The 13,579-nt window shown below is 52.1% G+C and overlaps 3 protein-coding genes across 5 annotated transcripts; all 3 read right to left on the bottom strand.

Moving 5' to 3' along the window:
* On the bottom strand, positions 1-1,115 carry LENEP (lens epithelial protein). Its single transcript, XM_019662714.1, has 2 exons — positions 423-1,115; positions 1-339 (listed from the first exon to the last, which is right to left on the bottom strand). Exon 1 carries the CDS (start codon positions 662-664, stop codon positions 473-475), a length of 192 nt encoding a protein of 63 aa, XP_019518259.1. The 5' UTR covers positions 665-1,115; the 3' UTR covers positions 1-339; positions 423-472.
* Positions 1,116-1,173: 58 nt separating this feature from the next.
* Positions 1,174-6,841, bottom strand: FLAD1 (flavin adenine dinucleotide synthetase 1). Of its 3 annotated transcripts, none has more exons than XM_019662712.1 (8): positions 6,787-6,841; positions 6,107-6,331; positions 3,977-4,721; positions 3,188-3,335; positions 2,614-2,712; positions 2,186-2,375; positions 1,487-1,560; positions 1,174-1,388 (listed from the first exon to the last, which is right to left on the bottom strand). In XM_019662712.1, the coding sequence occupies exons 2-8, from the start codon at positions 6,185-6,187 to the stop codon at positions 1,253-1,255; spliced, it is 1,473 nt and encodes a 490-aa protein (XP_019518257.1). In that variant the 5' UTR covers positions 6,188-6,331; positions 6,787-6,841; the 3' UTR covers positions 1,174-1,252. The 3 variants fall into 3 exon arrangements, with proteins under 3 accessions (XP_019518257.1, XP_019518256.1, XP_019518258.1); XM_019662711.1 differs by lacking the exon at positions 6,787-6,841 and adding an exon at positions 6,523-6,780 and having other exon boundaries at positions 6,107-6,156; XM_019662713.1 differs by lacking the exon at positions 6,787-6,841 and adding an exon at positions 6,523-6,580.
* A 2,937-nt stretch (positions 6,842-9,778) lies between these two features.
* Positions 9,779-13,550, bottom strand: CKS1B (CDC28 protein kinase regulatory subunit 1B). The gene is made up of 3 exons (XM_019662600.1): positions 13,314-13,550; positions 11,101-11,228; positions 9,779-10,290 (listed from the first exon to the last, which is right to left on the bottom strand). The coding sequence occupies exons 1-3, from the start codon at positions 13,370-13,372 to the stop codon at positions 10,238-10,240; spliced, it is 240 nt and encodes a 79-aa protein (XP_019518145.1). The 5' UTR covers positions 13,373-13,550; the 3' UTR covers positions 9,779-10,237.
* Positions 13,551-13,579: the final 29 nt, after the last annotated feature.

Here is a 13,579-nt window from a genome sequence, read left to right as displayed (position 1 = left end):
ATGTATAGTTCAGTGATTCTCAAACAGGGACATTAGGGGGCATTCCCATTCCTGGCACTAAGAGGATACAGATCAACCATCTGGGCTGGTGGGCTCACTGTGCCAGGCTTGGAGGAGTGCCAAGTCCTGCTGCAGTCTTATTGGGGTCCTAGCCAGCAGGCCAAGGTCCTGTGCTCAGAGGTCCACCGGGTGGGGGCTGGGAAAGCAGGCCCAGAGATGCGGCAGGTCTGACAGATGGCACCAACTCAAAGCAGGATGCACACTTCACTCATTGTTTGTGGCCCATCCTTGGTCAAGCGCAGCTGGCCCCAGGGGTCTTGATGGGGGCTGGGCTGGGCACTGAAGAAGAGAACGGGAAGCTAAGAGGCTGGCTCTGGCTGGGAGGCTACAGCCATGCCTGCTGCTTGCCCTACTCTGCCCACCTGAGTGATATCAGCCCTGGCGCTGGCAGGGAGGCAGTTCCCTGCCGCCATCAGTCCAGCAGCTCCTTGATACACCAGCAGCAGAGGAGCATGTAGGCGGCTGCCTTCAGGGTCCGCTGCAGGCCCTCCCACGTGGTGCCCATGCCCATCTTTACGACCGGCACTCGGAGTCCAGCGTCTCGCAGGGCCCCTCCAAGGGAGAAGGGGAGGGCCTGGGCTAGGGGCTGTGTCCGGGCCTGCATGTGGGCAGCAGCTCTGAGGAAAGGTGTGGGAGCTGTCTCTGCAGCCTTTTGTCAACACTGTCCCCACCCCCTCAGACCTCCTGACTACAGGGACAAAGGCCCCAGGGTCTAACACAGGGAAGGTTCTGGGCTGGGGAACGGGCTGAGTCAGCCCCTATGCAGACATGGCGGAGGGGTGGGGTTAGTAGGAGGAGGGCTTGGCCACTCCATCTGTCACCCTCCACAGCCAGGCCAGCTCAGCTTCCCTGCTTCCAGCCTGGGACGTGGAACCTCAGGTGCCCTGCCTGGTTGCCCTTACCCCCGGTGGTTGGCACAACTCCCTACTCCCGCCCTCTGGTGGGCGCCTGCTGAGGATGGCATTCAGAATCACCAGAGAGTTCCTTTCCAGACTATTCTGCACCCTCACCCCCACCCTGCCCCCGATGGAGCACGGCCAGCTCCAAGCTGGCAGGGCCTGGCCCACTGATTCTCCCACCCCCTGGCAGGAAGACACAGCGAGAGCAAAAGGCCCGCGAGAGGCACAGTTTATTGAGAGGTTGCGCCCAGGACAGCCTCCTTGGCTCCCGGCTGGAGGGCAGGGGTGGGAGGTCACGTGCGGGAGTTGCGTTCTTCATCCTCATTCTCAAGGAGGTAGGCTGGTCTGTAAGTGGGCTGTCCTCCTGGGCCCAGGTACTTCAGGGCGGGGTTCCGCACCGTGTTCTCCCGGCTCCCCAGTGACGTGTAGCTGGAGCCAGAACAGAGGGCGCGTGTGTGGTGGGGTGGCTCCCCCCATCCCAGCACCTGCATCTCCCCACACAGGCTCTCTTCCCCCAATATCCTTACCCTCGGTCATACAGGATACAGTACGGGACAAACAGCTGCCGCAGAAAGTCCCAGATGTCTCTGTAGGTCCAGTCCTGGGAGGTCAGAGAGTCAGTGAAGAGTCACGAATACCGCCCTCTCCCATTCTACCCCTGCTGCCTGGGAAGGGGCCTGTCCAGGGCTCTTCTCCTCTGGTGGAGGGCCTGCCATCCCAATGGCTGGTACACCTGGCTCTGTGTAGGCCAAGCAGTGAGAAGAAGGCTTCCTGGGCCCCATCCACCCTCAGCTGGACTGTGAGCAACAGGAGGACAAGGAGGGGCTGCGTCTGTGTGAGCCCGCGCCGTCCGGTAGAACTTTCCGCGGTGATGGAAATATTCTTTCTGTGCTAGCACAGTGGGCACAGGGTGTGTAGCTCAGGGTTTTTTTTTTCCCCATCATTTGTATTTCATTTTCATTAATTACAATTTCAGGATAAATAAATGGATAGTGGCTAGCATACTGGACAGCACGGGTCTAAGACGTTCTGTCCACAGTGAAAAGCACGATGCCTGCCACTGAATTAGTGCTCAATAACCATTGGTCGAAAGGCTGAATGAACAAATAACACAGCCTCCCTGGGACGATGGGGCCCCTTCATCCACGCCCCACCTCGGGGAATACAGGGAGCAGTGACGGACAGGGGACACAACACCGAAGGTAGTCAGTCCCCATCCGCATTACCAGCAGCGGGTTGACGCGCATGAATGAGGGCCAGCCTGGGTCGGTGGGGCTGAAGGGGCAGAGGCTGCATGAGTAGGGGTCCGTGCGGCGGGTGCCCATGAGGACGGCCTGCAGCTGGGGGTGCCGTGCCTGCAGCTGGCTCAGGGCCTGCTTCATGTCGCCCTCAGCCTCCAGCACCTGCAGACGGTACCTGAGGGAGGAAGAGGGCTAGGGGTCACGAATGGGCCCTGCCGAGCCCCTTAGAACTCAAACCTCCAGGCCCCTGGTACCTCTTTTTTTTTTTTTTTTTTTAGCTGAGCCATCCTGCTACCTGTTGGCAGCTCAGCGGCTGCTCAGCTCGGGCTGGACTCGAACCACTATTGCTCAGAGCTCAAACTCTTGAGCAAGCTCTTAACCAACTGAGCCACTCGGCCGGCCCCCACTGGTACCTCTTGATGGTGTCTTGCAGAAACTGCTCCAGCTCAGGGAAAGGGGAGATACTGCGAATATATAGGATCTGGAGGGGTTCTTGAGCCTCAGCGCATTTCCTGCAGGGGCCGGGAGAATCCACAGGCTTGTCAGCATGGGCAAGGAATTGCTCTCCAGAGAGTTTGCGCCATTCTCCTTGGCCCCTGGGATGGACAGCCCCCAACTCGCCCTTCCGTGTCCTTCCCATCCATCAGAACCCACTTCCTCTGGGAAGCCCACTCGGATCTCTTCCGTCTCAAATATAGAGCACACATCCCTGTTTCAGGTAGGTTAATCTCACCTCCCCACAGGACGGGGACCTCCCTGTAGTCAGGGATGGTGGTTTGCACATCCACACCCCAGGCCAGGCATGTGTCAAGTGCCCCATAAATATGGTGGGGGAATGGAACCAAGAGGTTGCTATGGCTACCTCCCTCTCAGACCCCAGCCAGACAGCCCCTTTCCTCCCTGCTTCCTACGCTAGGGAGCTAGAGAATGGGGACAGATCAGGTATCTGGGGGTCTCTGGGCTCCTGCCTCCAGAGAGTAGGCTCACCTCTGCACAGCTGCATGGAAGAGGTGTAGGAGGGCGGTGCAGTCCTTGCCCCCGTTGAAGCCCACGCAGAGCTGGGGGAGGCTGTACCGAGCCAGGGCGGTCTCAATGGTCCTCAGGGCGCCTGCCACCTTTTCCCCCAGAGAAGACCCTGCCGGGCAGGCAGGGAAGAGGCCATCAGAGAGACACAGGTGGCCATCCCAGGGCAGTGGGGGCCACGATGCCCTTGCTTAAAACCCTTCAGGATCCTCCCAGTGTCCCTAGGATAAAGTCCAGGTTCCTTCATGCCACCCGGCAGGCCTGCAGACTCTACTCCCTGCCTGCCATTCAGCCAAACCTCATCTCAGTGTCTTCCCCTCTGGGGAGCCGTCTCCTAAACCTCCTGCCGCTTCCTTCCAGGCCCCCTCTCATACTGTGTGCTGTTGCCCCACTCCTGGTCTGGCCAAATCCTCCTTGTCACTCAGCGTAATTGTCACCTGCCCAGAGAAGCCTTCTCTGACCCCAGATCCAGGCCCATCTCCCCTCACCACTGACATCTCATGCACAATGACCTGTTTAACGTCTACCTTTCCTGTTCAAGCACTGGTCCCTGGAGTAGGGCACCTCTGTCCTGTTGAGCTACCCCTCAAACCCCAGCACAGTGCTGGTAAAAGTGGGTACACACTCAGCATCTATTGAGAGAATGAATGAAATCCACTGTAGCTATTCTCTACTTCTCCTGGATTTGTGGGAAGCCTCCACAGCCCCTGCATTCCTGAGACCTGCGGTGCCCCTCCCCTCAGAGGCCCCTACCTGACTCTGCGAGTGTGTATACGGCCTCACTGGCTTGCTCCACGGTGTTGGGTTTGTAGGGGACCAGCGATCCCTGGGGAAGATGGGCAGTCAGGTAGGCCAGGCATTCCTCCACGGGCGCTTCCTCTTCGGAGTCCAGTGTCACCTTCACCTTGTAGTAGTTGCTGCCCCAGTCAGGGTAGGAGCCCAGGCTCAGCCTGCGTCCAAAGTGGGCCTGGGCCTCGGCCAGGATGGGGGCGATAGAGGCCTCATCAGCTGCCACATACAGCTCCCGCAAGTGGAACTGCACGGCTGTGTTTAAGAACAGTCCCTTCAGTCCCTCCAGGACCCGCCGCAGCAGCTCTGGAATGCCTGGGAAGAGGTAGACATTGCGGACCGAGACCAGGGGGTACCTGAAGGGTTGGCCAGTGCGAGGATCTGTGCCGTAATGCAGGCGGGCAGAGGAGGGCACCAGCGCCAGCTTCTCCCAGCCCTCCCTTCCTAGGGCTTTGATGGCTGCTTCCAGCTCAGGGTGTGGCTTGAGCTCATCCCCAAAGGCCTGTGCTACTGCCTCAAAGGTCACGTCATCATGAGTGGGACCGATGCCCCCTGCCATGAGGACATGGGTGAAGCAGCTGGAAAAAGAGGAGATCTCAGCCGCAATGGTGGCTACCTCATCGGGTACAACAGAGACTCGACACACCTGGACCCCCAGGGAGCGCAGTGTCCGGCACAGGAAGTACGTGTTGGTGTCCTGCGTGTGTCCCTGGGAGATTGGAGACGGGGAAGATGAGAGGGTCAGTGCTGTGGGATGAAGGGCAAAGGCGGCAGGGGTGAAGGTGGCATCTGCCTGATCATGGGCCACTCTGCTCTCTGGGGGACACCATCTCAGGCTGCCAAGAAGGCTGGACTGGGCACAAGGGTGGGAAGGTTCATGTGAATGGAGTGGGGGTGATGTCCTACTTCTTGGGCCTCCTTCTCTGCACTGTGGCCTTGACCGCATCTACACTTATGGATTCCATGATCAGTTCTATGTAGACAACGCCTCCATTTCTTTACCAACCCCGACAGTCTCAGTCCCCTCGCTCCAAGTGTTTATTGGGCATCTTCACCCCATCTTGGGCTGTTGTCCCTTTGGTCAGTGGCATCTCCAGACACCGTCCACAGCCAGTCAGGCCCTTCATGCTGTCGGCTGTATTTCTGAAGTGTCTCTCCGTCTGCCCTCTTCACTTGATCCCTGCTGCCACCAAGCAGGTCCTTGGCACCTTTTACCTGGGCAGTTGCGACAGCCCCCTGGCCAGGCTCCCAGCCTCTGGGCACAGCGCTCTGCCTGGTGCCTCCTGAATATCACTGTGATTGCATCACTCTTGGGCTCAAAAGCCATTTGTTGTTTCCAACCGTATACAGAATAAAGTTCACACTCTTTTGCAGAATATTTCAGGTTGTCTGTTTATGGCAGCCCCATCTCCTTCTGCTGCTCCACAGAGTGTTTAGTGGTGAAGGGGTACTCTGAAGTAAGTATCAGGTTGGAAGCCCATCTACCACTTCCTTGCTGTGTTACCTTAGGCAAGTTTCTCAAACTCTCTGAACCTCAGCCTCATAACCTATTAAGATTTATAATAAAAGTACCAACGTCATAGGGTTGTTGTGAGGTCACATATGTGATGTGAGAAACCCACTGCCAGGCCCTAGTAAGCACTCAAAACATAGCAGCCAATATTGCCATTACAAACATGATGCCTACCATGACTTCTAGTTAGACCTCCCAGATTCTTCAGAAGGGATTTCTCCCTTCTAGTACTTTCCTTCTATCTCACATATCCACTCTTCCAAATCGGTTAGATTTAACTCTTAAATAACACCTGCACCTGTACCTCATTTACATGCTGAACTACCGGTCCCCTGTTAAGCCCCTCCCCCACACTTCATGGCAAATTGTAGGGATTTCCCTATAAGTTTTTCAACTGAGTAATTGGAAGGCTGTGGGTCACTTTTCCTGAACTATATTGGACTCGCTCCAGGAACCTACTGCAGCAAGGGGGGGGGGGAGCGCGGGGGGGAGCACCCTATTCATCCTCCCTCAACAGAATATGAAGCAGGCACTTTAAGGACGGGAGAACCCGCCCCTCCCCCCTTCTGTCCCAGACCCACCTTGAGGATCTCATCTCCAACAATGATGATGCCTGCTGTCACGCTGCGCCCTGGGGGAGGTTCAGAGGCCCTAGATGCCATGGTCCTGCCTTCTTTACCCCTCTGCAAGGCCCTCCAGTAGCCACCCAGACCCCCAAATAGGGGTCGCAAGTACCGGAGTCCCGCCAGGTCTAAAGGGCACTGGGGGCCACAGCATGGGTACAGGGGGTCCGGGGTCGAGGGAACCTGGAGGAGCCAGAAAGGACAATGGGGGAGAGCAGGAGTGCATGGTCTTCCTCACCAGGCCCTTGATAAGCGACTTCTTTTTCCCTGCCTCTTTAATAAACGTGCTCTCAAACCTCAGCCCATGCCTCTTTAAATGTCTTCTAAGCTTGGCTCTAGTCTCCTTAAAATGTCCTGCTGTCCCGAGAACCTACCACAGGCCTTCTGTCTGCCGAGCTCGGCTCCTCGGGTCTGCTCTATTTTGGGCATCTGCACCTTTAAGTGTCTCTTCTCTTTGGGGCACCTGTCCCTTTAAATGTCTACATGCTCCTGGGCCCTGGCCCCTTTAAATGCGTGCCCTCCCGCCACCCCGACCAGAACTCAGCCGCTTTCTTCTGCAGGCTTCCGCACCCTTTCTAGCCCGGAATCCTGTCTCTCCCCACTTCGCTACAGACTACTGAGCTCTCTCAGGTTCTCACCTGCTTCTGGCCCCGTTCACCAGTTCTTTCCCTCTCCTTTCCTCCTGTCCTAGGGCAGCTTCCGTACTCAGAGTCCCGCCTTAGACCCACACCTACCTCATAGTAATTGGTCATTTTGGCTGTCGTTCAGACTACCTCCACGGGTCCATTGGTGAAGTCGACTGTCACTCGCGAGCCTTAGCCAGAGGGCGGGAGCAATGCTGGGTTGTTATTGGCGACAACCACGTGGTCACCTTTAATCCGGAAATATGGGGGCCGGGCCCTAGCCGGGGGCGGGGTTTTCTCCCGGGCTGGACCTGGGCGGGGCTGGGCGGGGGAAGGGGGCGCGAAAAGAGCGGTGGTTGGAGGCGCTCTAAGGATTTTGAGGTACTCCCTTCTGTTGTTGGAAGTAAAGGGAGGCTTGATTCTAACCTTCTGGGTTCACATTCTTGTGTGCATGGCTATCAGTTTTCTTTAACCACGACTCTAATTCTAGGCTAAGGGATCAGGGGCTGCTACGGGTGTCGGAAGGGATTTTACATTGTAGCATACGGAAGTTTGAGGGATACCAAGAATAATTGTCAGCATTGCCTGTGCGGTAGGAAGATCGTACACGTGAGCTTTGAGTGTGTGCAACTTTTATTTGTGTTATAAATGATAAAGCGAATTACCTCAACCTCTTTGATAAGGAAATCTTGCCCCACCTTGCACCACTGTTGTGCTTTGTTTAAACATTACCTCTCCCAGTTATGGGTCTGACAGGTACAAGGGAGGGCAGCGACTAGGGAGTACCCTGTGTCCACTTTGGACTCGAACTCACTCTCATTTCAGTTGCCTTTGGTCTAAAAGTGCTTCTTAAACCTTCATCCTCATCATCTGGGGACCTCGAGTGGGGCCTGAAATCTGCATTTAACAAGCTCTGGTGTCATGCTGATACCACAAGTCTGTGGATTATGTTTTCTGTAGTAAAGGTCTAAAACCCAGTCATCTGGAGGAGGGCTGAACCATGCCCGGCCCCAGTTTATTGTCCTAAAAACCTAAGATAAATACGATGCCCAGATGGGCAACAGGCTCAGAAAGGTGAGAGATGCCACACAACCACCACAAAACACTAAAGTGAATGGCAGAGCCAGGCTTCTAGACCATTTTTTCTCAAGTAATAAGCCCTGTATTTTTTCCAATTAAAAGAACCTCTAAAAAAAATAATAAAAAGCCCCGGTTGCCTAATGACATAAGCCATGTGTTCCATTATCTTTATTAGTAATAATGGTGATATTTGACACCCCCCAAAAGGAACCCTAGAACATCAGCTCTGGTCAAATCCTTAGGTGGTTTCTCAAGCTCAGGTGGTTTCTCAACCAGGACCACCTGGAGAGCGTTAAAATGTCTCAAGCTTAAGGAGCACCAGGACCACCTGGAGAACGTTAAAATGTCTGCTGGGCCTTGCCCTCAGACTTTTGATACAGTAGGCCTAGGGTGGAGTCCAAGAATGTGCATTTCTAACTAGTCCAGGGACCACACTGAAGAACTCCTACTTTTAGAATAAATGGATGGAAGACAGGGAAAAGGGGGTAGGTTAATCTCCCTTACTTAGTATTACTGTTATTTTTCAAAGTAGAGGGTAAGCTGTGATTTGGTGAAATCATTTTTTTAAAGAAGATACTTGTTTTTATTTTAATTTTTATTTTATTGGGGAGCTGTGTGTGTTTCCAGGACCCATCAGCTCCAAGTCAAATAGTTGTTTCAATCTAGTTGTGGAGGGCACATCTCAGTGGCTCATGTGGAGCTCGAACTGGCAACCTTGGTGTTATGAGCACTGTGGCGCTATCCACCTGAGCCAACCAGCCGCCTCTGGGGAAATGTTTTCTTTTTTTATTTAAAGATTTTATTGGGGAATTGGGGGAGGGGAACAGACAAGTTGCGGTCCTTTTGTTCTTCAGTCTAGTTGTGGAGAACATCACTTCACTGGCCCATGTTGGTGTTACCATTGCGCTCTTCCAGGATGAGGCAGATTGGTCGCTGGCCATTGGACAGCTGCTCAGGGCAGCTCGTGGAAGTGCACGCCAGCTGCCGGCCAGCTTCACTGCAGCCTATGCCGTCGCCAGCGACTCAGACCATCTTAGCTGTAGAGGGTGCAGCGTTACTGGCATGCGTGTGGGATCCGAACCGGGGCCCTGCGGCTCAGAGCTCCCAAGCAAACTCCTAACCAATGCGCCACTCGGCCGGCCTGGGAAATGTTTTCTTAAACAGCTAAATTTGCACCTGTTTTCTCCAAGGTTTGTGCTGTAACTACCTGCCATTGAATGCTAGAACTCCCCACATCCAGGCCATGCCCCAGATCGACTTGAGTCAACACCTCTAGGAATGATTTAAGCATCAGTACTTTTTTTTTTTTTTTAGCTGAGCCATCCTGCCACCTGTTGGCAGATCAATGGCTGCTCAGCTCGGGCCAGGACTCGAACCGCCGTTGCTCAGAGCTCAAACTCTTGAGGGAGCTCTTAACCAACTGAGCCACTCAGCGGCCCCTAAGCATCAGTACTTTTAAAGCTACCCAGGTGATTCCAGTGCTCAGCCAACGTGGGGACCACTGGAAACAGTCCCCAACCAGTGTGCACAGGGAACAGGCCATAGGTGTGCCTGAGCCTTAGGCAGGGCAGGAAGTGGGTGCACTCTCTGGCGCTAGCCTCCTCCGTTCACCGTGTGTTCTCCAAATATTGGGACTATGTTACAGGCAGCACCGCTGACTGAGGAACAGTTCATTTGTTTTGATGAGATGTTTTCCTTATATAACCTCTATCTTTGGCCAGTAGTTAGATGGAAATATATTTTGGTAGATGTTTGACAGCAAGTCTGCTTTTCAGATTAGATTAAAAACCAGTTACCCAAATGCTGAAATAAACGTCATTATCAGCAAAGAGCAGAGCTTCATTACCTAACTGAAGGGGATATTAGAACCGCGATATTGAATGTGATGCTTACCCTGAGAGGGGTAAAAACCTTTACAAGTAGAGAATTAGATTATAAAAACTTCCTCTTTAATCAGGCTATTAACATGAAACAGATTTCTTGAATAAAATGGAAAGTTTCCAACACATTGAAACATAAATCACCATACACAAAACACCTGGCAGGAAAAAAACAAAACAGCAAGTTTCCACAGTCCCTGTAACAGCCATGGTCGTGTTAGGTGCTTCCTCCATCTGCCAGGTGTGATCTGCTAGACACAGAGCTCACCGTGGTTTCTGGGGTCACACTCAGCCGAAGCTGCAGCCCCAAAAGCCTTGGTCTGGCTGGGCTGTGTGCTGCTGGCTCTGAAGAAGCAAAGCAGCCACCCGCACATCCAAACAGTGTATTTGAAACATCCTTTAAATATCAAAGTGAGAAACAAGAAGGCAACATAATTTTATCAGAAAGATGTTAGCAAATGAGGACTGCTGTGTGAAGCTTGAGGCTGCAAAGCGGTTCTCCAGCTTCATTTCTTTGGCTTCTTGGGCAGCGGCCGCCGAAACAGCAAGATGTGAGGTTCTGAAAGAGGGAGTGAAATCTAAGAGACAAGCTCACACCGTTTTGTGCACAACCTATAGGGCACCCCATTCCCATTTCCCAGCTATCGCCCGCTCAGATCTCTATAACTCAGTTAAGATGTAAGCATATGGCCTTCGAAGCAGACCGATAGCCTGGCCTGTCTACCAAGGACAGAATTGTTATATCAGTTCTTTTGCTATGCTTGTACAGCCCCGGGGTGTCCTTTATTAGTTTTGCCTGGCAGCTTGGTGTCTGGTGCCTTACCAAGAAATATACTTCCCTTGGCTTCTTTGGAACACATCCAAGAATTCTCTTTCTGATGGAGAATGAAGAGCCATAACCTCTACCAGGGTATATGTGGCCTTAAAAATAAAGGTACCTTTTGACTGAATTAGATATTTAAGGAGGTTTTTCATTGACAGGTTGTCGCTGAACTTCCCAGATACTTTACTCTTATTCTTATTTTTGGTCGCTCCAGTTTTTCTAGATGGCTGGTGGGGTGAGAAACCAGTAAACCACCCCCACCTTCCCCTTATTTCTTTGGGAGCTATTATTCTGAAGCAGCCCCAATGGTTCTTTTTTTTTTCTCCTTACATTTTTTTATTGGGGAACAGCCATGGTCATTGGTCACACACTGCTTTCATGCTATTGTACAATGGCATAGTTGACTCTTTTAGGGAGGGTGCAGCTCACAGTGGCCCATGAGGGGATCGAACCTGCAACCTTGGTGTTATCAGCACTACGCTCTAACCAACTGAGCTAACCGGTCACGCCCCACCCCCCAATGGTTCTTTCAGCCATTGCACTGACCTGGTTCATGGATCATATAATGGACCCATCCCTGACTCTGCTGAACACCAAGATTCCTCCATTCAGATTCAGACATCAAATGGGTTTTAGGGACCAGCTTGGCTATGTCCTTGGGCAACATGACATGCCTGTAACAGAAACACGGGAGGGTGGGGGAATTCGTGTCAGTACTGGGTACAGTCTGTTAGGCAAGTACCTGCATACAAAGCCAAGAGAGGAAAGAACAGAGAAACTGGTTTCTGATGGCTGGGAGTTCCTATCGTCTTATTGTGGGGGGTAGAGGCAGCTAAAAATAAAGGCCGAGTTACGTAGATCCTCACAGAAGCATATCAAAAAGTACAAATTCATGAATGAATGCAAGCGAATAAGCACCCCCAGTCCAGGCACTGTTGATCCACTGCCTCTGCCTTCTGGGGGCTTAGTCTTCTAGTCGATTACCCTAAAACAATAAAATGGGGGCCCCACAGCACACAGTGCTGCTAATTAAAGGTGGTTTTGAACAGAATTGGTGAGGAAGGGAGAGAAGTGATTTTGTGGAGCTGAAAGGCCTATGACGAGTGCTGTGTGGAGGAGCCATCACACAGGATGAAACGTCAATGTCTTATCCTTTAAAATCTATCCTCAACCTCGTTTTCCTGACTCTGAAGGGATGTGCCATGAGACTTCTTTTAGGAAACTTCATGCTTTCCTAGCCAAGGATAAGTCTCCTTTCAAGGCAAAGGAATGATTACTGTGATTTGATTTGGGCTAACCCAGGTCGACTTCACCATGCTCAGTGAAATGTACTAACTGCTCTCTCTGTGCTAGTAACAGATTTTTTTTTATCCCAAAGAGATAATATAATTCTAGTCTGTCTGAAAATAGCTTACATTCTAACAAGCCCCTGGCTCAAAGACTGGCTTCAATACCTAAGTAGGCAAAAAAACAAACAAACCCCACAACAGACACACCCCCCCGCCCCAAACAAAACAAAACAAAACAAAAACACACACAAAAACTAAAAGCCTTTCCTAAACCAAAATACCACTGCTAAGCTTTACATCTTCCAGGGGATGACACTACTGACTTCTCCCTAGCCCTGCAAAGTGTTACAAGCACATAATTTTGGGAAGCTTAGTTCAGATGTAGAGGAAAACAGCTGAGGAGAAGAAAGTTAATTGTGTCAAGCAAGGGCCTGGGGTCTTTTCCTTCCATCAAGGCATAAAGATGGTTAATGTACTGTATTTGTCAGCATACACTGAGCTCTCCAAAGGAGCCAGAGCCCCGCACTAGGCTGGAGAAGGAATACAAACAAATTTCCTTTTTATGTTCTTCAGTTGAGAAGACAAGATACAAACTAGGAAGTTGTTTAAAGTATTACACTTAAAATGGATAAGTGGGACGCCAATATTTTTAGAACCCTTTGTCACCCATACTTCTCCAATTTAGAGTTATAAATTCCGGTTTTCTTAAATGCAAACTCTGTGGGGATTCCTTTGTTCACCAGCCTGGGCAAGCTCTGTGTGCTTCCCTCACAACCTGTACAAGTCACCTTTCTGAAATCAGTATTTCCACCGATTTTTTTAGGTTTGGCTTATCTTTGCACGTTAACACCTGAAACCTGTAAGTACTCCATTATAGCTTCCTAAATAGACCCACTTCAGCTATTTGAAGGGTATCGATTAGGTCCATGTCAAGTCTTTTCTCAATGTTCCTGGCCAGTTTTATGCCACTCCGTTCCTCGACGTCCCCTTCCCACAACCACGCCCCTTTTCCATGAATTAATAAGCAACACTCAGGCTTTCATAATTCCGTTACACTGAAGACGCGGGGAAAAGTCGAGCTCCGCCTTTGCTACCTTTTCCCAGTAGGCTCTAGGATTCTACGGTGTGGCCGTAATACAAGCAGTCTCAAGCAGGCAAGTTCAATTCGCTCAGTGAAGTTGAGAATGATCCAGGAACCCCTAGGGTGAAGGTGGTCAGCCCTAGCACTCTGACCACGCCCACCTCCGCCTCCCCCGAGCGCGCTCAACTCCAAATTCGCTCCCACTGTTTCTTTGATGGCCGCCTCCTACCCTGCGTGCTCACGCTTTACGCTCTCAACTATCTCACGCCCGTGTCCCGTTAACCTGCTGCGCATGCGCTGATTCTGTCGCTTCAGTCCTGGTGACTAATTCCTCGTGCCCTCACTTGTCAAACTCACAACCTCGTTATGACCCCCGCGCCGGCACTAACCGATACTCGAACTCCTCGTCGTCGTATTTGTCCGAATAGTAAATTTGTTTGTGCGACATGATCGCTCTGCCAAAGGATCGTCAGCACCGCGCCGCCAACCTCCAAACAACTCCCAGCAGCACACGCTCCCACCCTCTTTGGCCTCACTTTCAAACACGCCGCCCGCGCTTCCTATTGGGCCCCTCGGCTTAAGGCGGGACGACTTCACCTTCGAGCATCCTATTGGCTTAGCTTTGCTTCTCGTAGAGTCCTTATTGGAGCACATT

Source organism: Hipposideros armiger, unplaced genomic scaffold, assembly GCF_001890085.2.
Source record: "Hipposideros armiger isolate ML-2016 unplaced genomic scaffold, ASM189008v1 scaffold_378, whole genome shotgun sequence".
Taxonomy (NCBI): Eukaryota; Metazoa; Chordata; class Mammalia; order Chiroptera; family Hipposideridae; genus Hipposideros; species Hipposideros armiger.
This window is presented reverse-complemented; position numbering and strand designations above follow the sequence as displayed.